At 35.0% G+C, this 27,108-nt stretch overlaps 1 protein-coding gene across 4 annotated transcripts in view; it reads right to left on the bottom strand.

Annotated features, from left to right (window-relative positions):
- Positions 1–4,833: 4,833 nt before the first annotated feature.
- CXXC4 (CXXC finger protein 4) overlaps positions 4,834–27,108 on the bottom strand; it is a 49,022-nt gene continuing 26,747 nt past the window's right edge. For 3 of the 4 annotated variants that reach the window (XM_060654514.3, XM_060654513.3, XM_060654512.3), the window contains one exon: positions 4,834–12,095. In XM_060654514.3, the coding sequence (XP_060510497.3) occupies positions 12,051–12,095 (45 nt within the window). In that variant the 3' untranslated portion in view covers positions 4,834–12,050. The remainder of the gene's footprint in view (positions 12,096–27,108) is intronic. The other variant, XR_009616249.3, reaches the window with a different exon arrangement.

Consider the following 27,108-nt stretch of genomic DNA (forward strand, 5'->3'; position numbering starts at 1 on the left):
GTACAGTAAAATTACGCTTATTTTTAATGGTACTAATCCTGGTCTTCATCAAACTCTGAACTTGATGTATTTCTATTTATGTTAAGAGAAAAGTCATGTGCAATCAATGCATTAGAATGTATGGATAAACATAAATAGTAAGTGCAAGCTTTTGTGTGCAATGGAAACAGGAAAAATTGAGGGGGATGGTCACCTGTGAATGAAGGGTAAGGATTGGGCTAACTAAAGGTTCAAAGAGTGGTGCCTGCGCAGTTCAGTTGGTTGAGCGTCTGACTCTTGATTTCAGCCCAGTTCATGATCCTGTGGTCCTGGGAGTGAGCTCCATGCACAGGATGGAGACTGCTTAAGATTCTCTCCCTCTGTCTTCCTTTGCCCCTCCCCTGTGCACTCTCTCTCTCTCAAATACATTTTTTGAAAAATAACCTCTAAAACAAATAAAGGTTAAAAGAATACAGGTTACTGGGATGGGGGAAATGGGAGAGTACACCTGCAGAATTTTCCTTGGGTTTCTATATCTTCTCTACCATGGTCAGTGTGGAAGATAGTCACTGATCCAATAATGATTACAATGAAAATGGAAGTATGACTGTGGTAGGTGAGTCCAAGATCTCAGTCCTTGTCCTTCCTCTCCCCTATCCACACTCACTCCTTTGATAAGCTCATCCAGGCTCATTATTTTTAAATAATTATTTTTGATGTTTCAATGTTATTTTGATGTTATTCACATCAAAACCATGGGCATTGGGGCTCCTGGGTGGATCAGTTGGTTGAGCCTCCGACTTCGGCTCAGGTCATGATCTCATGGTCCGTGAGTTCGAGCCCCGCGTCGGGCTCTATGCTGACAGTTCACAGCCTGGTGCCTGCTTCAGATTCTGTGTCTCCCTCTCTCTCTGCCCCTTCTCCGTTCATGCTCTGTCTCTCTCTGTCTCAAAAATAAATAAACATTAAAAAATTAAAATAAACCCTGGCATTATTAATTTTTGTCTTACATATGTAAAGCCCTGCCTTGTCTACAAATGCTATTTCCTATATTTCAAACTATATGCTGAGTTCAACCTCTTTTTACAACCTCCACTGCTAACATTCTAGTTTCACCATCTTCTTTCACTTAGGTCATGGAAATGTCTGCACCACAAACTGGTCTCCCTTCCTCCGTTTATGGCCTATGGCCTACTCTCAACACAGTAGCCAAAGCTGTCCTTTTATATTATACGTTGGATCATGTATCCCTCCCATCAAACACTCCAAAGATTTCCTTTCTGCTTCTGAGTAAAAGCCAAAGTTCTTAACATGATTCCATACAATCTCGTCACTCTTACTTCTCGAACCATAGTTCCTACTATTCTCTCTCTTACCCATTGCACTCAAGACACAATAGGTTTCTTGCTGGCCCTTGAAAACTCCAGTCCCACTCTTGCTACAAGGTCTTTGTACTTCCCATTCTCTTTGCTGGGTTGGCTGTTTCTAAGATATCCATATGGGGTATTTATTTACTTGCCTCCTTCAAGTCTTACCTCAAATGTTGCCTTCTCAGTTCGACTTTCTGTGACTATCCATTTAAAATTCCAACTCGTCCTCTCACACATTCCTACTCTCATTCCCACTCCTTATTTGTACCCATGGTACATATTACCTTGTGGCATTGATATTTGTTTACTTCTTTGTTTTGACCTCTTTCTTTGCGCTAGAATATAAGTAAGTTCTATAGAGGAGAGGGTTTTTTTTTGTCTTATTTGCTTATGCATATATTGTAGTTGCTTGAATGAGTGAAGGGCACATAGTAAATGTATAATATCTATTTATTGGATGAATTAATTCATAAATAATTCCTGTGAAGAGATACAGGATACTTTAAGGGCCTGTAACAGGTGAATTTGACAGAGTCACAAAAGTTAGAGAGAACTTCCTTTTAAAGAGTAAAGCTTTCGTGAAGTTCTGAAGAATGAAGAGCCATTATCCAGAGGAAGAAAGTGGGAAAGAAGATGGAAAACATTAAAAACAATGTTAACAAAATGTCCTGAGGTGGGAAGAGAAGTGTAAGTGTAATCCCCGTAAGTGTAAGGATTAGAAAAAAGTTGAAGCAGCTGGAACAGAAAGAGAAAAAAGGACGACATGATACGTGATGAGATTGCAGAGCCAGATCACAAGATCCTCACAGATGACATTTAGGTGTTTATTCTACGAGCAATGGGAAACCACTGACAATAAGCATAGAATCACACGAACTCCGTGTGTGTGTGTGTGCATACTCAGGCTACTGCATAGAAAATGTACTGAAGACAGGCAAGAATGAAGGAGAATGTTGTGGTAGCTACTGAAGTACAGGCATACCTCATTTTCCTGCACTTGATTTACTGCGCTTGACCGATTTTTTTTTTTTTTTGAGGGGGGGGTTACTGTTGTTGTTTTACAAATTGAAGTTTTATGGCAACACTGCATCAAAGCAAGACTCTTGGTGCCATTTTTCCAAAAGCATTTGCCCACTTCATGTTTCTGTGTCATATTTTGGTGATTTTCAGGATATTTCAAATTCATTATTATTAATTTGTTATGACGATCAGTGATCTTTGATGTTACTATTGTAATTGTTTTGGGTACCACAGGCCACACCCATATAAGACAGTGAACTAAACAGATGCATGTTGAGTGTGTTTTGACTGCTCCATTTACCCATCTCTCTACCTCTCCTTGGGCTCCCCTAGTCCCTGGGACACAACAATATTAAAATTACACCAATCAGGGGCGCCTGGGTGGCGCAGTCGGTTAAGCGTCCGACTTCAGCCAGGTCACGATCTCGCGGTCCGTGAGTTCGAGCCCTGCGTCAGGCTCTGGGCTGATGGCTCGGAGCCTGGAGCCTGTTTCCGATTCTGTGTCTCCCTCTCTCTCTACCCCTCCCCCGTTCATGCTCTGTCTCTCTCTGTCCCAAAAATAAATAAAAAACGTTGAAAAAAAAATTTAAAAAAAATTACACCAATCAATAACCCTACTATGGCCTCTGAGTGTTCAACTGAAAGGAAGAGTCACACATCTCTCACTTTAAATAAAAAAAAACTAAAAATGATTAAGCTTAGTGAGAAAGGCCTGCCCTAAAGCTGAGGTAGGCTGAAAGCTAGGACTCTTGCACCAAAGAACCAAATAAATTAGTGAAGGAAAAGGAAATGCTCTCGAAGAAAATTAAAGATGCTGTTACAGTGAACACATGAATGATAAGAAAGTGAATCAGGCTTATTGTTGATATGGAAAAACGTTTGAGTGGTCTGGATAGAAGATCAAACTAGCTACAGCATTCTCTTAAGCCTAAACCTAATCCAGAGCAAGGGTCTCACTCTCTTCAATTCTACAAAGGCTGAGAGAAGTGAGGTAGCTGCAGAAGAGAAGTCAGAAGCTATCAGAGATTGGTTCATGAGGTCCAAGGAAAGAAGCCATCTCCGTAACATCAAAATGCAAGGTGAAGCAGCAAGTGCTGATGTGGAAGCCGCAGCAAGTGCTCCAGAAGATGTAGAGAACATTGTGAATGAAGGTGGTTACGCTACACAACAGATTTTCAAGGTAGATGAAACAGTCTTTTACTGGAAGAAGATACCATCTAGGACTTCAGTAGCTAGAGAGAAGTCAATACCTGGCTTCAAAGTTTCAAAGGACAGACTAACTCTCCTATTAGGGGCTAATGCAGCTGGTGACTACCCATTAAAGCCAGTGCTCATTTACCATCTCCCAAATCCTTGGCCCCTTAAAAATTATGCTAAATCTACTCCATCTGTGCTCTATAAGTGAAACAACAAAGCCTGGATGACAACATATCTGTTTACAACATAAGGTATTTTAAGCCTACGGTTAGGGGAAAAAAAAAAAAGTTTCCTTTCAAAATAGTACTGCTTATTGACAATGCACCTGGTCACCCAAGGGCTCTGACAGAGATGTACAATGAGATTCGTGTTGTTTTCATGCCTGTTAACACAACATTCATTCCACAGACAAGCTATCAAGGAGTAATTTCAACTTTCAAGTCTTTTTATTGAAGAAATACAGTTTATAAGGGCATAGCTGCCACAGATAGTGATTCCTTTGGTGGAACTGGGCAAAGCAAATTGAAAATCTCTGGAATGCCATTCTGGATGCCATTAAGAACATCTGGGATTTATGGGAAGAAGTTAGATATTAATATGAATGGGAGTTTGGAAGAAGTTGATTCTAACCCCCATAGAAGACTTTGAGGGGTTCAAAACTTCAGCAGAGGAAATAACTGCAGATATGACAGAAATAGCAAGAGAATTGATATTAGAAGTAGAGTCTGAAGATGGGACTGAACTGCTGCAATCTCACGGTACAAATGGATGAAGAGTTGCTTTTTATGGATGAGCAAAGAAAGTGGTTTCTTGAGATAAAATCCATTCCTGGTGAAAATGCTGTGAAGATTGTTGAAATGACAACAAAGGATTTAGAATATTACATAAACTTAGCTGATAAAGCAGCAAGTGGGTTTGAAAGAACTGTTTCCAATTTTGAAAGAGGTCTACTGTAGTTACAATGTTTCAAACATCATCATTCATAAAAGGAGAATCAATCACTTGGCAAACTTCTTTGTTGTCTTAACGTAAGAAATTGCCACAGCCACCCCAACCCTTGGCAATCACCACCCTGATCAGTTAGCAGGCACCAACATCAAGGCAAGACCCTCCGGCCAGCAAAAAGATTACAACTCTCTGAAATCTCAGATGATGATTAGCATACTTTAGCAATAAAGTATTTTTTAATTAAGGAATGAACATTGTTTTTTTTTTTTAAAGAAGGAATGCTGTCACACACTTAATAGACCACAGTACAGTATAAACATCTTTTAAATGCACTGAGACACCAAATTAGTTTGGCTCGCTGTATTGCAATATTTGCTTTATGGTGGTCTGGAACTAAACCCACGATATCTTCAAGGTATTCCTGCAATCCCCATGAGAAATTATTGCAACTTAGACTAGGAAGGTAGTATCTCTCAGGTCTTTTGAACTTTGTCTTTTTCTTTCCTGCAATTCCCATCTCTTTGGCTCACTACTTTACTCTCAGGTTTGATATCCCAGGAGTGCTCAAGCCTTGCCCTCTTCTTTCAACCGTGAAGAATGTGAAATTCAAGAGCTTCACCCTATCTCTTCTTGCCACTCCTTCACATGATGCCTGCTCCATTCACAACACTTTCCACTGTTTTTATTTATTTGTGTATTTATTTCAACCATTTGATTGAGTTCCATGGTGATGGTAAATGTGTCAGGAATCATGTTTTATTCATCTTGATATTCCCAGTAGCTGGCACATTGAAGATACACAATAAAACTTGTTGAATAATGAGGAATTAAATCAATTGCTGGTTTGCCAACACACACACACACACACACACACACACACACACAATATTCACAACGTTCTTCTTATTGCTGCTCGGTAGATATCACGAATTTGGGGGGGAATGCAGGCTTTTTCCATATGGTCAAAATATATAAGCTATGGATTAAGTCATCTATTAGTGGTTGGATGTGCACTTGACACTCAAATATACATACAGATAAATAACCGAATAGTATATAAATATACCTAAAATGTAAAAATTATATAAAGGGAAGTAATGTATTTGGGGAACAAATTGTATACATAATTTTGAGTACAGTCCCTTAAATAACTGAAAGTAGGACATAGTGAACTGAAGTAAAAGCACTTAAGACCAAAAGATTCCAGGTAGGTTCCCCACACTTTCTGATTCCCAGAGAACAGATTAAGTATTTTAAGATGCTGAGTCATCAAATTCAATTGCAATGGCACAACACTGACACTCTTAGCCATAAAACATGTTTAATGAGACCTACACTGATCCTTAACTACTTCAACTCTGCTGCCTGAAAAAACCACACACACATATGCACACACAGATTGATCTTTCCATATCCACCCACACACACATATTAATTCAACATTAATAAATAAAATTACAAATTATAAACATGTACCAATAAAAGTTATAAACAAAATCATAAGGCCATTCATGCAAACATGAGAAAAGTTCTTGAAGGATACAATGAATACGAATTTTCAGCTACCTGTCTTATGATGGTACCAAAAGTAAAAAAAGTATCATTTAACTGTGTTCTTTTCTAACTTCCCTTCCAAATTGTGCAGGTTTCCTGAAGCCATATAATTTAGATAGAAGATCACTTTTCAGAAAAGTCATAAGCAGAAGGTCATAATTCAAACCAGGCAGTCAGATTCTCCTACCGTCTAAATACTGGACAAGTCATGTAATTCAGTCTTATATTAAAAATGCTTTACATGCAGGATTTATACAGGATAAGAATAGCTTTTAAAAGTACTGTTCTTGGAAAGAGATCTCTACACTGCTTCCAACTTGTGAAATTATAACACCTGGTACCAGAATGATTTTTGTCTTAAGTAACATATGATAAACAAAGCATTGACTTAGACTAAAGATAATTTGGTTGACATTTAATTTTATATAAGTACATTAAAAATAAGAAATATTGCTTTAAAAATTGGCCAAAATATGTGAATTGCAAAGGACACAAAGACAGATCTTAAGCCAAGATACTAGAAGATTAGAAATAAAATTGCCAAATAAGAATACATTTTTTTCATAACTACTCTACTTATGTAGGGCATGCAGATAAAACAAATTTGTGTTCAGCCTGTTTACCTTAAATAACAATTTTCACCATTAAAAAGAGACAGAATAAAGACAAGAGTAGAAATAAAATGGAGAATAGCTTCTGCATAAAACATGCAAATAAAGATAACTTTTACCAATAAACACTCTTTAAAAAATACATGATTTTGCAGAAACCATATGAAACTGTTATCTGGCTCAACGTCTAAATAAGGTATAGAACTCCTCCCCTCTCCCTTCATGGTTAATTCAAACTATTTTGGAGCATTATTCTCTTATCACTACAAATAAACCTTACTTGAAGATTTCAAGTAAGGAAAGTATTTTCTATGAAAACCCAGTTTTATATTTTTGCCCTATTGTTGCTTACTCCAAAATGTAATAAACAAGCACAACAACTCACCTGAAAATATTGCTGAGTATCCAGAAACTCTCGTAATTCAAGTTACCTAATTCTTCTTTCGCACACTGTGCGATCTAATTCTGTTGCCAGGGCCAAGGTATTTTACATTTGCGGTATTATACTAAAAGAACACACCCTGAAATTTATAAAATCGACAAACATCTTCTAATGTGGTATTATTTTCTGTGGACATGGACTCTTTCAATTGTTTGAAGTTCGGTGTTTGCCATCATATTAAGGATTTCCAAGATATAAAATTGTGTTCTACATTTCTTGTAGTTTATGAGGCATCAAAAAAATTAGAGCTTTGTTCTGAGAAACAGTGAGGTAAGTAGGGGTTAAGCACATTCACCACCAAAACAATAAGCAGCGTGGGCAGACCATCATATTCCATAAAAAATTTTTTAAAAAGTACGACAATAAAAAATTTAATCTCAGAGTATTGCTGGGAATGGTTGAAGATAGAATTCCAGTGTTGCACATTTCTTCATGAACTTTAATGCTTTCAAGTGTTACCACCAGGACTTTCCATTCATGGCACAAGGGATTCATGGGATGCTTTCTCCTGGCACACTTAGGATGGAGAAGGAAGGAGAAAAGTTTGGATACATTCATTTCTTCCTCTATTTAGGTGACCTTTTAAAGCTTTCAACAACAACAAAAAATATCCTCTAGAAATGTGAAAAGAACCATGTTCTTCTTTTTCCTTTTCTTTAACTCTCTGAGAAAGACAAAAATCTATGAGGAAAAACAAAATGAACAAAACTGCCGTATTTTATGAAAGATTTATATACAGTATTCATTCTGCTGACATAAGGGCAAGTGTAGAATTATACACTTGTTTTATCATAAACAAAATTAGATTATCAGGATCACATGTCCATGACTTAAATTCCCACAAATAAAAATTTGTTCATGGAAAAATAGAGATATTTTGAATACTAAAGTCCTTTATTCAACAACACAGAAATTTCACAAAAACAACTTTACTGGGCAAATCGAATGTGTTTTTTTTTTTTTTGTAGCTTTTTTTTTTTTACAGTTTTGTACATGCCCCATAAGTAATTTTCTTTAATAAATACACTGTTTTCCAAAACTGCTTTTTTTTTATAATTGCACAAGCATACATACACCTTACACAAATATCTATTAGAAAATTTAATAGATGACTGCACAGTTCAGAAGAGGGGAACACTGAAAGGAGTACATTTTGTGGCCCACGTTCCTGAAATCTCAGACTTCCTTGCCATTGTGAAAATGGAATCCCTCTGAACATAGTAGCTGTCTTTTATTCACTAGGAATACAGATCTCAGTGTGAAACTGCCAAATTTAATAAAAACAAAATGTGAAACATTTAGCTGTTACATGAGAACCAACTGTTTGATATCACTGTGAATCTAACCATGATCAAAGACCCACCACGGCTTTTTGCTGAACATATTTGACCCTGAATAGTGTGTTCATTTAACTGCTTTCCCTTGTTCATTATTTGATTACAGATACTATCGGCCTAAAGACTTTGTAAGCTTTAGTATTAATTGTACAACTTACATGCCAGGGGTTCTAAATGAAAGGAAGGGGATATTCCTTTCTGTAGTGATTGCTTAATAGGAATTTATAGGAAGCCCACCATGTCTTGTTCCCTGTGAATGTGTATAGAAGGAAGTTGGCTACTGGGGATTAAGCAACCACGAGATGCTCTTAAATACTCTTACACTGGAGGAAGACTATCACTGTTTTCTCTCCTAAAGATGGACACATTTCTGATTTGTAACTATGCCTCCACTTGGGAACAGACAGGCAAAATCCATCAGAAAGCCACTTTGGTCTGAAGGCCTGGAAAGAGGGAAGTTTGCATGATGATGCTCTTGGGATGTTTAGGGTGCCAAGTGACAGCTGACAAGGAAAACACTTCACTGTACTATGTACCAACATCCTACGTATTTTCCAGCTCTCCCCAAATGCTTACGGTATGTGCGTCTTCTTATCTCCTTACTTCGTAGGGAAGGTAAGACATCTGTGTATGTAGATCTCTCTTACAAAATTTTAATTGGACTTATCTGATATGTAATTTTTAAGTTGTATAGTCCGCCATGATCTATATTCTGATTGCCATGTTCTGAATTTTCTTGGTACTGAATATGAAGCATACAGCAAGGAATTTTCAAAAGTTACATGTCATTGGGTATTTTAGAATCATGAAAAATGTAAACCTTTAAATAGTTCCCTTAGGGTTATAATGACATCCTTTACAAGTTCTCAGTATATGGACTTACAGGGAAGAGAACCAGAGGGAGGCTGGAAGAGTAACATCTTTCTTCGACATCACCAACGAGAACGTTTATGCACCCTACATTATATAAATAGAGTTTTACCAAAATCATAAAAAAATGGGTGACGTAAAAGAACAATATCGAGAACAAAAACATGTAAGAGAATTAAAGAAAAGCTGCACTTCTCCATTTCCATAATCAACATTTTTTCATTAAAAAATTGATTTGACATGTAAAACACCACATTTTACAATATACAGATTCATTAGTTCTTTAAGAAAACAAACAAAAACACATCGAGACATGCAATACTAGCATGTATTTTAGACTCTCAGTACATTGCTGTGCGATCTTTATCCGTTATTGTATGCCTGATACAGCCCGAACGGACGTTTGCTTCAATCCTATAGTAATAATCGTCGTTTTCCAAATAGCAAGGCAAACTTACCATTCAAGTGTGGAAGTAAGTTTTCACTTACTTGTAATTAATTAGCAAATTGGTTTAAAAGTAAGTAAAATCAAATAAAAGTGGACAAGAAAGAACTCCTATAGTTCTCATTGGTCCCACAGCAGAAACAGAAATTCTAACTAGAAACCCTCAAAGGAATATACATCAAGCAGAAAGCTATCTCAAAATTAACATACATTTTAAGCACATTTTAGCTTGTGATTATTTAGTTTTCTTCTTTAAACATGGATAGGTGTAATATATAATAAAATTTCCTTAAAAAGGCCATTCAACCATAAGTGGAGACCTTGCGTTCATATTCTAGGCAGGTTTAGTCACTTGTTTTTCACACTGGCATTTGCAGGTGACTTCTCCACCCCTCCCACCCATGCTCTGATGAGGAAGTGCTCCTTCTGTGTTTTTTAAAATCTCCTGTGATATTATTTCCCATTCACAACTACAACTAGCCTCTTAAAATTATTAATCTGCTAGTCTTTCTAAAACTTTACAGTCCTTTTCATCACCCTTTCTCTTCTCAGGTTATTTTCCTCTGTGTGATCCATCTTGCTAACATTTTTCAGCAGGCTAGTGGATGTTATAGGCTGAAGTAGCTGGCTAGTGGATAAAGAACAAAAGTTACAGTAACATGGCAACTTCGATCCTCCATGTGTTTTCACTAAACTCTATTTTATTCCTAAAGATGAGAATAGACTTTATAATCTGGCAACAAACAGAAATGAAATAAACTCCCTAGGTATCATGTCATCACAAGTAACGTATCTGTCCTCCTGGGACAGACTTAGGAACCTTGACTGCCTTAAGAAAACCGAATCCTACGTGAAAAGGTAGCACAGATCCTATGAAACATTAGCTTCTTTGTGTTTGGGGCTGTTTGCATTTATGGAACTCCACAGAATGTGGCCCTGCCTTCTCAGGAATGAAAGCATCAAGTGACAAAAAACGGGAATAGGAGCAATGGAACATTCCACTGAGGGCCTAGGGGAAGGCCAGTGGTCCAAATGGGAGGCTATGAGAAAAGGAGATAAAAAGAGATTTAAAAGCCTCACTTCTATAAATGTGTTTAATTTTTTTAACTTAAAAATATACCTAGCCATGTCTCAATGCAGGAGGTCTTTACGTAGTCAAGTTTTAAAACAAACTACCCATTTCACTTCATACATGGAATTAAAACATTTGGATACATTTTATCAAAAGTTTCTTTTTCCTACCAAAAGAAAAAGAGAGAGAGAGAGAGAGAGAGAGAGCAAAATTTAAACAAACAAAAAATACATATACCCCATGCTGGGCTGAGAAAAAAAATCAATCATGAATTTCTCCCCTAAGATATGATACTTTTCTCTGTATCCTAGAAAACACTGATTTAAAAAAAAAGTTATACAACTGATGCTGCATGTTCCAACTACTGTGAGTACTCCGCCTTACAGTGCAACCCAAGACAAGTCAACTACACTAAGTATTTGGGAGGTATACCCTTCTGTACAGCTCGTTTGTAAGCAATGCAAGTGCATAACCACTACTCTAATATAGTGCTCAAAAGATTAATTGAAACTTTCATAACATCTTCCCCCTCTTATAACAATACAACTGAAGGTCATTGCTGGATGCATCATCATCTTTTAGTCTTGCAAAACTTGGCATCAAGTCTCTACGGAAAGATGCATGGCAAAACATGCCACTGCTGTTGCTGCTTCTAGAAACAACTGGCAAAAAATAGTTAAAGCTAAAATTTATTGCTCCAGATTTAACTCGCAGAACCATACTGTTGTGTACAAACTGTTAATCTCCATAGATGCTCAGACATGATTGTCTCCTTGTGTCTAAACACACAAAATACAAGCTGCTATCTGTACAGTTTACAGTACCGAAACACATATATTTGAAAATGAAGTATAGATATGTACTTTGCAAAGATACATGATTTTACAGCAGGGGTTTACCCAAACTTATTTTTTTACAGCCACTTTCAAAATAGACAACAACTTCACTAGTATAGCTAAATTACATCAAAGAAAGAATCAGTGTATTGAAAGTAAATAGACTGGCCAATTCCCCAAACTCCCAGATTATTTTTATATGTCTTTTTTCTTTTCCTTTGTTTTGTTTTGTTTTGAAGAAACCCCTATACATAAAATGAAAATAATATCTGGATATTTTCTTCAGTGGTGGACTAAGCAGTTTCTTAAAACAAGACATTAGTTTGCCCTTCACTTCCAAATGCCTTGAAAATAAGATATACTACTGCTTTAAAAGAACCATCGGAATGCTTCAGCGCTGGGAACAGGTGTTCTCTATAAAAAAAGAGCAAGAAAACAAGTTAAGCTTTTTTTCTATGCCAATATAAAATTAGATTTTTCTCCTTTACACTTCAGCAATATTTTTAGTCAGCAATACACAACATAATGACTTGTATATTTCAACATTTAATAAAAAAGAAATGCTCAATCTTAGAACATTACAAAAATTAGAATATTGAAATTAATGATAATTTACTGAATATAATGATTAAAACACATTAGTCTAAAAAATACCAGAAACACAGCCTAGAACATGGATAACCATCAGAATAAATGGGAAGGTTGAAGCTGTTAATCAATAGCAGGAAGTCCAGCCAGAAAGTCTGTATCTGCTGTGTACCTATGCACCTCTATGTAAGGTTGCTGCTTAGAGAATTCAGTGAAGTAGTTTCTTTATTCTGGGGAATTTCTTTTATAACAGGACAACAACAAATATTACATCGATGTTACTTCTATCATTTAACAACTATGTACCACTATTTTAAAGTCTGCATTTTCAACAAATTAAGGTCATATGTATGAAACAAACTTACACTAGCCAATGATACTCAATGGAGCATAACTTTTATACCATAAAAATACTATCGTTTTTCAAAGGAGTAATAAGTTAGCACCAAAAGTATGAGCAATTCTTTTAACAAAAAGGTTAAAGTCACTGTGGGATTTTTTTTTTTTTGTCAGAAAAACGGTATAGGATTGAATTTTCTTCCATATATTAACATTACAGTAATTCATTATACTATACTCTTCTTTAAAAAACAGAATCACATGAGAACATATTGAAAGTACATAAGAAACAACAAGCTAAGAGTAAATTTTCCTATAGGGGCTAATGAAAGAGAGCTGGTACTATTCCTTAGACCAGTCCAACAAGCCTGTGTAGAATATAAGGTAGCTGCTAGGATAATTAAGTATATAAATTGACATGTTGAATGTTACCAAATTATTGAGTAGGTACAGAACGCACACACACACACACACGCACTTCTTGTAAACACATCTTAAGACAGTGTTAATAGCACTTGAACTTCATGTTTCAGAGTATACATGAAAAATTCTACTGTAAGTACTCCTTAATAATTGAAACTAGCTTTGATTTACTGTCTCACATTTCACTTATTTGGTTGACACAGTCCTATTGTGTTAATGTCATCTAAAAATACGAGTGTATTAATTAAGATGTCCACTGAAATGTAAATGAAAAGAATAACCATTTTGGAAAGCAAAGCCACTTTTCACTATTTGTACTAGAAAGAGTTTTGAAAAACTTGTCCCTGCAGTCAACACAATAAATTTGAAGATGAATATGTAAGAACAAACTAATGATTCTTTAGTTATTATTTTTATTTTTTAAATGTTTATTTATTTTGAAAGAGAGAGAGATAGAGAGTGAGCAGGGGAGGGTCAGAGAAAGAGGGAGACAGAAAATCCTGTGCAGGCTCCGCGTTGTCAACACAGAGTCCAAAGTGGGGCTCGATCTCACGAACCAAGAGATCATGCCCTAAAATCAAGAGTTGGAGGCTTAACCAACTAAGCCATCCAGGCACCCTGATTATTTTTTAAAATAAACTCTACTCTCAATGTGAGGCTCAAACTCACGACCCTGAGATTAAGAGTCCCGTGCTCTACCAGACAGGTGCCCCAAACTGATTCTAATGCAAGTTTGTACCCAAAGTACAAGTTTGTATACAAAAGTATTTAACTTGTGAAGTATTCTTTAAAAATGCAAATAAGGAAGTCTATTATTCCCACATAACTAGTACTTATTAATATTTTAATCCTTACTCCTCATGGTGTAATGTTTTCTTCTCTCCAGCTCACTATGCATACAGGAATCTCCATCATTTGATTTGGTTGATAAGAAAAACTCCTTTCCTACTTTCCAAAATTAACTTTTGAATGATAAATATAATTATATATGCTCATTACATTAATTTAATCACTGTTAAAGGAACTATATGAACTCATAAAAAACAACATATTCATTCTAATATTCATGCTTTACACACACACACACACACACACACAAGCAGTAAATGAAAACTTAGACGTTTATACCAGATGCTAAGCTTGCTGCCTGATGCCAACTAAGAATAAATTTTATATAAGTATGCATACTTATATAAATGTAGTCATTTTTAACAAGATAAGTTAGATCCAAACATATCCATGCAATTACAGATTCACATATGAAAAATAAACATGTGCATATATATTCATATATATTCACATTTACATGTATAGAATATGACATAGAGATGCCAATTTACTCTCAGATGCCAACTGGAAACAAGACTGTAAGTATATACTTAGATAATCTTGTATCTTGATAAACATATATGTTTATGAAGATAAACAGAAAAATGTATGGAGTACATTTTTTAAATGAGGTGAACTCCTTATGTCTTAGATATATTTTGAAGTCTCTTTTCCAGCTCTTTGCTCTTCCTGTGCCCTTTTCCATTACTCAGTTTTATTTGCAATATTTAGAAAAGGCAAGCTTTATAAAATGCCACCTGAGATCAAAGGTCATTATTGTGAGGAGAAAGATAATCATTTCTCAATGCTTTTTACCACTAAAAATTAATTAGATAATGCAAATATGAGAAAAACAGAGAGCTGGTTTTCTTTACTAATGCATCTTGTCACAGAATAATAGCACTGGGATGTGTGTGTATTATTATGCATACATTGAGACCAGTACATATCTCCACACCTAAGGTACAGACCATCCACCGCTGTAGGGTAAAGGTGAAGATTAGCAGGGTGGCATCTTTTAAAAACGATTTCTCCCTTATATGAAGATTTATGAGGTCATGAAGCCTAAAATGATTTGTTGGGAAATCACCTAAAATGTGTGAGAAAACAGGAAAACCAATGGTGCGTTAATTAGAACAAATTATCAAGGCATTCACCAGAAGCTTGAAGTGAGGTTCCTCTAAATGTTATTTCAGGATTAAAAAAGTAATAAAACTCCTTAGTGTCCCCCATAGGTCACACAAAGCAGAAAATGTATGCCCAATCTCCTGCCTGATTTGTATTGGTTCAGTGGAAACTTACTTTATATCTGGACTGAGTTCTCTTCTGCCAAGATGGGTAAGGCAACACTGTTTGTTTTCATACATAAAATATTGTTTAAATTATATATTTTTGATTAAGTCTGTACTAATTTGGGGACATGTCTTCTCTAATCCTGTCAATGAATGAGGTCATCTTTGTAAGAGGACTTTTATTTCAAATGTTGTGTGGATTCAACACACCAATGAGGGACTAAGCACCCTGCCTAGCTACCTTCGGGGTTATATAAATTCAAGAGTCCCAGCTGGGGAATCACACTCTTGATGAGATTACAGTGACTTTCTGGATCTCAGTGATGCTTGCAGGAAATCATTATCCTGAGTGACAGGAAAGCCAGATTCCCCAGGAAGAGAAGGGGGTGGAGAGGTAAAGAATAGAATTGAGTTGATCAGCATTGTTTAAGACAGCCTTCGCTGCTCCTGCAGGTGCAAACACTGACAAAAAACAGCCTGCTCCCAGGAGGACTGTGGAGAAACCTGCAGCCCTCAGTTCTCCTTCCGGTATTGCTGTAAAGCATGGTGTTCCAGAGAATTCATCCCTATGAAAGCCAGAGCCACATACCAAAGAACTTAAACTAATGAGCTTAAAGGGCTGGCTTCTGTTTCCCTCCTAAATAACTTTAAAAAGCAATGATACTTTCTTGAATAAAAGAATGATATAACCCAAACCCAAGTACAGTTTACACTGACATTAAAAAATGAATACAAAAAATTATCAATCTGTCTCCGGCAATGGTATTATTTAAGTTCTGTTAAATCAGCAATGAAGACATAAATTAAACAACCTAAAATACACAAAACTACCAAAAGCCGCCACCTTAGAATTTGAGTATTTTTTTCTTTTTTTGTGCCTGTTGAGCAGTCACGTGAACTGTGACATCTTCAGGTTGAGCCTGCATCTACACACTTTTGTTTAAAATATGGCAAGTCCAGAGGTGGCTGGGTGGCTCAGTCGGTTGAGCGTCTGACTTGATTTCAGCTCAGGTTATGATCCAAGGGCTGTGATTCCAGGGTCATGGGATTGAGCCCCACTGCGGGCCCCCCTCTGAGCACAGAGCCTGCTTAAGATTCCCTCTCTCTCTCCCTCTCTCTCTCTCTCTCTCTCTGTCTCTCTCTCTCTCTCTCTCCCTCTCTCTGCCCCTCTCCATTTGCTCTCCCTCTCTCTCTCTCTAAAATAAAAGTTTAAAATGAAAAAAAATAAAATATGGCAAGTCTAAAAAAATTCACCTCCTGAAAGCTGAAAATGGGATATCTATACCTTTTTTACAATATATAAAGTACAGCACTAAACAATACTCATCATTTTAATAAAGCTAGACATGAACTTTCAAAGGGCAAATTAAAGGCAACTTGATGTTGAAATTTACTTCAGAATGCATAAGGCTATAAATTGAGATAATACTTACGACATTTGAAAATTCTGTAACTAAAGTTAAATATATCTTTCTAATATTTATTCATATACTTTTGAATCCAAAAATCTCAGTGATTCACCTGGGTCTTCGGAATTCTACTGTGAAACAACAGGATGCTTCTAATACAATGATTTCCAACCTGGAGTGTTTTGGGCGACTGTTATTCTTCTACTAATCAGAAAATTATTTCTAGTTTTCCCATTTATTATTAATTAAAGAAATGGAAATCATCCATTTTTCGATTCTCATATAATGATGTGAAGTATACTTTTTCCAACCAAAAGCAAAGCAATTTAGAACTGCAGTTAGCCAATACAGCCTCTTTTAAACTCTGCTGAAATAGTTTTCCTGTGAAGAATCCCCTATAAGTTTCTTAGACTCCAAGCATCTAAGACCTTGAAACTGGGAACACCTCACAGCATTTGGCTCACCTTGTCACATAAGAACTTGACACCTTAATGAATCACTGAAATTTTGCAATAGAAAGTATGCAAGTATGACAAAAGATAATAGTAGCTACCAATGTTTGCCTTTAGATATTTGATTATATTTTGTTTCGGCTTCATATGAAACTTCAAAACTTTAGAGTATTTTGCGTTAAGAAAAGGAAAAGCATTCCTGATGGTGAAGAAAACTACATTTTTTTTTTCTGATTTGGTTCACAAAGAATGCTAAAACATCAAGTTATATAGGTTCTCAATTTCTTTTACTGACAAAATTTCAAAACCTACTTGGAGAAGGGAAAATTTTATTCTATATACAATATTGTGGATGGGAATACACATAGTACATCGATAAAATTAATAATTATGATCTAAAATGATACCTAGAAAATGTTAGAGACATACCAAAAATTTTTTAGCAGAAATATTTTCCTATATCCTATTTATAATTAATATATTGTAGAAATCATAGACCAGTAACCCACTAGCTTTGCTAGAACTTTTAGCAAGCACAAGTATAGCATAGGTCAGTAAATCTGAGAGAACAATTATTTTGTGATATATGATAATCTCACAGTCTAACAACTTACTGTTATTGCAATCATAAACAACTTTATTTGTTAACAATACTTCAATTAAAATATATAAATTAACATAAGTATAGCTTCTACTTTTTAGATTACACCTTTCTTTTTCTGTTCTATTGTAATATATATGCCTTATATACTATGTGATATATATCATATGTGTGATATGATATATGTACGATATCTATTTGTGATATATGCATGATATATATATATATATATATGTGTGTGTATATATATATATCACATATGTGATATGCATCAGACTAACTTTCCTCATAATTCAGATTCATTTATCATATAACTGTATAATATATATATTATACTCACATTTTATTTTGGCCATTATCCAGATGTCAACTAAAAATATTTATCAGTATTACCATTAACTGGAATATTAGACCCCTTTCTAAATGAAAGAGAGAACCAAATGAGTAACTGGATATGTTTTATGACCCACTTTTTTGGAGGCCTTAAATATGATTATAAGGAGAACTCAACTTTTTTGGTTTTCAAATTGACGTTTATGGCCAGGATTTCTCTGATTAATGGTGGAGAACTCGCAATGGTTTTTTCATTAGTATCCATTCTCTGCGGGCCATTGCTCCTACCACTCCTCCTGCTTTGCCAATATTGACAGTTCTTCCTCTTCCGCCTCCTCCTACACGAACACCACCACCCTCACCATCACCACTGTGATGGTTTTAGACTATGACAGCATGACGTTTTACAAGACAAACCTAGCTAACCTTTGTAGATGGAAAGCTGAGTTGTTATAGTATGTAGTACAGATGCTAAAGTCACATCAATGTGGTGGTAGAGCCCGTTAGGAAAATAACTGCCTAAAGGAGAATGTGTGTCTAAAGAATAGGAGTGGGTTGGTAGGAAGGAAAGTAACAGCTGAACGCCATGACTTGGACATGGATCCCAAAGTGACAAAAAAGGCGCCCACTTTTGGTCCTAGTATTTAATGCAACTACTGTATTTAAGCAAGTCTCTTGATAATGCTATGTAGGATTATATTTCAACTGATTTTGGTAAAAACACTTCAAGTCACATCTTTCTAAAAAATAAGTAAGTTTATTGTGTTATAAATGAGTTGTTTAGTGATGAAAATGTTCTTGGACATATAAAAATAAACTGTAATGGGATGGTACGCAGAAAGAAAAAAAAATTTCAACAGTCCACAAATTAAAAAGGTGTTTCTGAAAAACAATTATATACAGTATTTTTAACCCTATGTTAAAAGTTCTTAGAGGGAGTGTGAAAGGAAACTAAATGTAAAACAGAGTAAAAAGCAAAAATTAGATTAATAACATCAATACTATAAAAATGATTAGAATTAATTCTACTTATATGTTCCATATGCTTAGATTTCACTTATGAATATATATACAAATACATGTGGTTATATGATAAATGAATCTTAATCTATCTACCTACCTACCTATCTGGCAGAGACAAAAGTTAGATAATTCTATGTCCCCTCAGAGTCACTCTACTAATCCTGTTTCATGCAATGATACCTTTAGGTAAGATCATTGCTGATCAGCTATTGAAAAACGACCATCATTCTTTTCTTGATCAAGTTGTTGGACCATTTTGAAGATGTTGATTAATTTTAAAGTAGACAGTGAACTGTGGAAATATTCTTGTAAAATGGGAGGAAATAGGAAGCCACATTAAAAAATATGAAGAGGTGACTTTTCAAAACTACCAAAGCTATGATTTGGATAGTCTCTAACATGTATTCAAATGAAACACAATAGTTACACCAAACACCAAACCTCTATAATTACAGTGCTTATCTTTGAATTATTATAGATCTGAGAATTTGAGAAATATTTTTTTTTTCTGTATTATATAAAAAGTGAAAATAACTTTAATAAAATTTTTTCTCACTAGGCTAAATTCCTTAGCATCTTGGATGTGGTCACTGGACTGCATCTGGTTTGGAATCCTCTATGACAAAATACCAACCACTTCTATAGACCCAGCCCAAAAACAGAGAATGTTTTAAGGTCCATGAATTACTTAGAGGAATTTAGAGTCAGTTCCAAATGTTTTGGTCATAAAGATGTTATCATCAAAATAATGTACTTGGTTAAAACCATATTTCTGAGAATAACATGCAGTTTTTGGTCTCTCTCCTTTTTTCTTTTTAAATAACAAAATTAAATGCCATATAGTCAGTAACTATTATAATTTAACTTATTCAAGTTATTACATGTTTATCTAGCTCTTTAGAAATACATTTTGGTTAATTTCCCTCATTAAGAGGATATATAGTCTTAAGCATTCTACACTACCATAATATCAGCAAATCTTGGGCTAGAGCAAGTCCTCAAATGTTTAGATTGAAATTTCTCCTCAGAGAGTTTCCATATATTACTTCTTTTTCTATGAATATCTTTTGCCCCATCTTTGTGCAAACATAGCCACCTTCACAAAGGTAACTAACCAGCAGAGTATATTAATAAGCCTAACTCTTTTTTTAAGCATAGAATTTATAAGATGTAGTGATTAATATTCTTTCTGCCACTTTTCTGGAGTCTATTTTACATGTATATTCTGTATTTTCCAGGAAGTTCTCTGTATAGCCACAAAAAACTACAGTTATTTTTGAAAAATTAGTTGTTTATAGATAGAGGATGGCCTCTGTCTCCCGAAACACTATTTTTCATTTTGAGCATTAGTTTTTTCACCTTGGCTTTGCTACATTTCTAACAGTAGACCTGAGTTAATTAATCTTAAAGAGAAATTAAAAGGAAAAAAAAAAACACAACACTAAACAAAACCTAGTTTCTGTGAAACTACTTTTTTCATTATGGTAAATGAAAAGAAACAATGCTGAGGGGTTCTAGAGGGTCTAAGCTCAGACTTACGGCATCTTTCCAGAAATTTTGAGACATTAACTATTTCTACCAATCTCTTCTTTAAACCAGACTCAAGAAGATGACCTTGAGCATGACAATCCTTTCTACCAATATGCTCCTTTCTGATTTCCCTTTAATCTGTAACACTACACTCTCCCTGCCCTTCCTCCCTCCCTCCCTCCTTTTCTTCCTTTACTTCTTTTTTATTCAGGTCAAACAAGAGTTTCCAGTACTCTGTTAAATATACTTGAAATAACAAGTCATACTGTAGATTCTCAGTATGTTCAAATGTTCAAGGCAAGTATTCTTTTTGTTTTCTTATTCCTTGACAAATTCTAGAATACTAAAGAAAACTTAATACTTCATCACATAATCACGTGAGGTAACCAAGCAGAGATCATAAACAGCAATTTGTATTTCTTATTTAAATCTGGGGAAGAACTAAGCCAAGGATGAATCAAGGAATCCCAAGGCTTATAAATAGGTACGAGATTGCTTCCAGAGCAATTATATCATCTTAATTCAATTATATCATTTTAAATGTGTCCATTTCTTGGATTGAGAGTTGAGAATGAAGTAGGAAATTAAGTATCTTAGATGGAGGGCTGACTAAGATGTAGAGTTAGGGATTTCGATGGGTATTGTAAAAGGTAGAAATAAAGAAAATTTAAGGTCCTTAAGCAACTGTGTGTGTGTGTGTGTGTGTGTGTGTGTGTGTGTGTATGAACATATATGTATGTATACATCCACAGCACTTACCACAAACCTTAGAAAATAAGAGTTCCTACCTGAAGATTTGTTAAATTGAATTGAATTTATCAGGGGTTTTCTATGTGCTCAGTAACATACCATGTATTCAGGATTATACAGCATAGGTACAGACCTGCCTAGGAGAAGTAAAGACACACTATTTAAGAAAGACATTTAAATTTTACTCTTTATCTTGTTAACATTGTTCCATTTACAAATATAATTTCTTTCCTCACTACAGACTTGTTCAATAGTGTTGTTGCTGCCACTAAACTAGTGTTTTTCAAATTTTTTTGACTGCAACCAACACTTAGAGATACATTTTACATAGCAGCCTAGTACATGCATACACATACATTTATGTATACATACAAACTGAAACAGAAGTTTAACAATATGTACTCTTACTATATGTGCTGCACTCATATATTTTATGTTCCACTCTGTTCTGTTCTACTTTCTAAAAATCCTTGTGGTAAGCCAACACATGGACCACTAATGTTCTGTCACCTGCAGTTTGAAAAACACAGCTCTACGCCACACAAATAACATATTCATGTGAAGAGAATCACATGAGGAAAATCCAAAAACCACCCCACTTCATAAAGAATTTAATTCTCCACAGCAGACTTACACAAAAGATCTATATTTCTTTGGGGACGGAAAAGGCCAATGTTCTCTATTTTGTTTTTCATGGATGAAAATTAGAGCACACGAAATATTTAATGCTTACTAGCAGATCTTTTCAATTTTCATCCATCTATATACAACTGAGAATTTTAGCTCTTTCCCTTATTCTTGACTCCACCAAAACCATCACTGGTCTCATCTTACCTACACACAAGAACATTTCCCATAGACAAATCTTTCACCAGCACAGTTATTTTTCTACCACCAATTCACCAACACTCGCAATCATCCTTTCTGCACAATTAAATGAATTAAATGTACAGAGTCTATCTTTCTTTTAAAATGTATTCCACTTTTTTTCACTCTGTAAGGTTTTGAAGAAAATATACCTTCTCTGGAATTTGCCAGAATTGCTGAAATATACAGAAATGCCATAAGTCTTGGTGGTGTATAAACATATACCCTTTTCCCCTCTCATCCTCTTAGATCATTATCCTTTTGATTCTATCAGTCATCCAGGTGTGTGTGTGTTTAATTTCTGACCAGGAAACTGCACTTTCAGCAGAGTTTTCACCAATTTGACACTTCTTCATGTTCTCAAGAATGTCCTCTAAAGTATGAATTTAGATGCAGAGGAGATCCAAATGGGACACCATTTTCCACCCATCTTGGAAGCATTCTCTTTTAGCTACACTTTGGAATTATTCTACCAAATGTTTCAAAGACATAAGTAAAAATAATAACATCAGCTATAACACAATCTGTTTTCCTTGTCTCTGATTCAGCTGCCACTCCACTGAACTTGAGCTTTAGCTCTGACTCCCAAACCAAATGTATTGAGTGAAGTCATAAAAATATTATATTCCCTCATTTTATAGTTTCCATTCTTTGCAAAACTTCTGTAACTGCTGAAGCAAAGCAGACATCCATATCCTGCCTTGACAAAGTTCCTTCTAGATACTGCATTGCATCCTGACTTGAATATTCCTTTCTACTTGGTTTTTAGTGCTTTCTGGGTTAGTATCTCACCTGTCTTAGGGTTTATCACTATTTTCTCCCAGAAAACCATCAGCCTTCTCTATTATCGCTCACTAACTTTCTTTACCTCACAAATAGTCTCTCCTTATTAAGAAGAAAAAGGAAAGTTCTTCATAGTTACTTTTTATCTCAGAATGTATATCTACCTGTTTTACTCCCCCCCACACACCTATCTTTCAAAACAAAAGTAAGTAAAATTTTCCAATATTTATTAAATATGTTCTCCAACTAGAATTCACAAGCATTTAACCATTTCTTTTCACAATGATTTTCTTAAACTAATTCACATTTAGAATAACTCCCCATGTCTGTCAAATAAAGAAAAGAGTAACCAAACGAAGGTATTGAGTTAAAGGGAAACACACATACACTCTCCCCCACCCTCCGCCCCCATTAAAAGTTAGAGAAATTAATGGCAATGGTGTGCCTTTGGTGAGGAAGGAGGAAGCACACTAATGTGTTTAATTTGGCTCATCACATTGACCGACTTGACTGGGTGAGTTGTGCAGTTTTCCTGGGCATTTGACAATACAAGAACAAGGAAAACTTGTTTATCAGGTTTATCTCTTTCCAAGTGAAATCAAGCCAGTTATTTGGAGAACTGGACGATTAAAGCAAAAATCCAGAAAACACAAGCTACAACAGAGTTTATCTGGGCTTTAATTTCTGAAAACTATAAGTAGCCTGCCTGTGTACTGAATTATCTGTAAACATAATTGTCTTATTCTCTACTTTTCATTGACGACTTTAAAATAGGAATGAGAAATTGCATAGCATCTTTCAGTATGCAGAGTATACAAACCTACATATAATATCAAAAAGTTGTAACTTAGTGGGTATTATTATCCCCATTCTATAGATGAGGAAATAAAGTTCAGATAAGTTATGCTGATGTACCTGACATTTCAACTGTAAGTTACCCAATACTATGGGCTCTTCCCATAACACATCATCTAAATGTGGCCACATGGCCCGAATATAATTTTTAATTATAAAAGAAATGAAAAGCCAAGAAACTAGTAGTATACTTTCCTAATATAATCTATATTTGGTTTTATATCAAAGAAATACATCTTGAATATTACTTCCTTAAAAAAGTAATTTTTGCTTTGCCATTTGCTTTAGAGTAAGTAATGTAATGTGAAATAAATGCATTAAATATTAAGAAAAGGAAAAACAGGACAAATTTAACAGGCTCGCTCTCATACCTGGCTTCAGATTCTTAGGCTGTTAAAACAAATTAAGGGAAAGCTCCGAAGTTTCACAGAGGAAAAAAAAAAAAATTCTCATAATGTTTTAGAGTAGAAGTTAACAAGCCTGCTGGGATCCTTTTAGCCCCTGCAGAGCTAAGTCTTCAACATTATTAAATGGCTGTCGCATCTGAGGTATGGTGCAACATAACTCAATAAACAACAGAAAACATATGATGCTGAATGGAGGGAGGCTTGTCGATTAACGTGCAGAATAATTCAATCTTAGGACAGGTGTTTGTATGTGATGGAACGAGATACGACTGAAAGATAGACCACCCTTGTGCCGCTCCCCCAAATATTTTGAAACTCATAAGGACAAGAGCATAATGCCAGATGAAAAACTATGTCAAGAATGAACAGAAGCACCACAAAGCAAGTGAAGGAATAAAATTACACATACGCAAAATCTTCAAAATTTACACTGATTACAATAAAAAGTATTCTTGAAAACAAATGTTTGTAAAAGATGGTATTTTCTCGAGTGTTCCACGTTCCCAACCAAGATCATCTACATTCTAATCGGTGACTGAAAATCCCACATAAAAATGGAAGAGTTTACCATTATTTTGGGTGCATTTTTGCCTTTTAATGACTAATCTAAAAATAAAGGAAAACTAAAAGAGATGTGAGTCCTTTATCCAATGTAGATATATACTTGGGCCATTCACTAAATCTTGAATTTAACCTACTAATTTGATTAGATATTTTTACATAATGAATGTATTAGTTTAATGTTTTGCATAATTTAAGAAAACATGTAAAAAATGGAAGCATATACACTCTTGTGAAATTTATTGAACAGTAGGACATTTTGTTATGCTTTCTCAAAGCAAGATTAAAAGGTGAATTGTTTTCAGGTAAAAACGAACTATGCATTCAGACAATCTAACCAACTGAGTCTGAACAGTTTGAACAGTTCTAAGTACCAACTATTTCAAAAGAGTTTTTAAAAACACATTTCGACCTACGCAAGTAGTTTATATTACTTGTGAATCCAGAAGGAATATCCTACAGGGTTTCCAGGGTCACTCCCATATAGATCATCAGTCTCCAACCTGGCAAACTAGAGCAAATATGGATGAAATGCCCACCTGTTTGCACTCCTTTCCATTTTTAGTGGACAGACAATTTTTTTTTAATTTACTCTGTTAATATCATTCTGTAAGTCTGACTATACAAAACTCCTAACTATTCACCCAGGAAAACAGCTGACTAAGGCTAACCAAAATATACAGCACTGTTTCTGTAATCAGCTCATCAAAAAGTTTAGGAATCAAGTAACTTTTATTTTCCTAATCAATAGATACACTCTTCATTCTTATTTAAAATGTCCCATATTTTTATCGGGTTAGTCTAAAATTTGTTGTCGTTTTTATTGATTTATTCTGATTGGCTTTCTGGTTGCTTATTGGTTTGTATTTTGTTTGAGGACAGTTGAATTTCACCCAAACATTCCTACAGGATACCTTAAATATGAATTTTAATTATTTTTATTTTACTATTCCTAATTGCCATGCCAAAGATTGCTTAGAAGTTTCATGATATTTGGATGGGTGGGGGTATTATTTTCATTTAGGAATTATTGAAAATGTATGGTCCTTTTAAAAACAACTTTGGACCACCTTGCACTAAATCTAGTGATAGAAGGAAAATTGCACTGGACTTGTATTATAGTATGATGCCTTGACCACAAATCTAGTTGACTTTAGTCAAAGTTAAACTTTTCTGAACTTTTTTCTTATCACTTATGAAATTCAGGATTGTTTTCCTACATTATTTCTATATTATACACCTGTTAATATCCTATCATTTTGTTTAAGTTGATTGAAAACTTTCCTCTTTCCCTTGATAGTTATATATTCGCATTTTGAGAGTAAAACAAAAATTTATGCTTTTATAAACTGGCATGTTTTTGATTTTTGAAACTAAAAATTGAGAACTCATTTTTAAATTATGATATAAAATGACAAACTGGTGGATGTTTCACTTTAAGATAGGAAACATCCATATTTACCTATAAATTTTTTATTTAAAAGTCACCAAACTTCAAAAACTTATTAACATGGTCAATTATTTAACTAGACAGATGCTGAGTGTGAAGAACACCCTATTTTATACATGGTCTACAAATGAATTTCTTTGGGAAACAGGAACCATCTCCCTTGCAGACAATGCTTTGTCCAGAATTCTACAATTGTCATTTGGGTGGCTGGGGCTCTCAGAACTTAATAGCATATATAAAGAAACGTGTCCCTCCTCCCCTAAAACACTCCTCAAAAAAATCAAGTTATCAAGTTTGGGGCAATATTTGGATGTTTTCCACCAAACTACTGAGAAGCACAACCAAAACTGTTGGCATGTATATTCAGCAGATAAATTTTTTAATGAGAGAAAAGAGAAGAAAGTGATTGAAATTGTTCTTTTTCTTGAGTTTCTAGTTTCTCAGTCTCTTCCCTCTAAGGTACTCTTTTCAAGTCCCTTCTCCAGCTTGTGATGCCAGTGTGTAACTTAGAGCTGAGAGCCAAGGGTGGGGGCAGGGAAATCTCCTGAGGTGCTGCTTACTAATGTAATTCCATAAATCAGCTAATGGGAGAGAAACCAGATCTGTGTGGTCTCTAATGCTGTCCCACAGAGATCAATCATGTCACCTGAACAATGTTCAGGGACTAAGAGGCTGGTGTTGCCCAAGGGATGATTCTATCCCTTGAGTCATATGAGGCTGAGATATTTTAAAAAGTTAGATCTTCATATCAGAAATGTAACTACTGTGAATCTGAAAACTGAAGGATTGATTACCTTTCCATGAGACAAAGTGCTATTATGTAACTTATTATCATAATGCATAATCACATGTTTATTAAAATCTCTCAATTTAATATTGATCATTTAGGATGCAAGTTTTAAAGGTAAGTTTTGTTGCAAAAAGGGCATATAGTAT

This window comes from Panthera onca, chromosome B1, assembly GCF_046562875.1.
Source record: "Panthera onca isolate mPanOnc1 chromosome B1, mPanOnc1 haplotype 2, whole genome shotgun sequence".
In the NCBI taxonomy this organism is placed as follows: Eukaryota; Metazoa; Chordata; class Mammalia; order Carnivora; family Felidae; genus Panthera; species Panthera onca.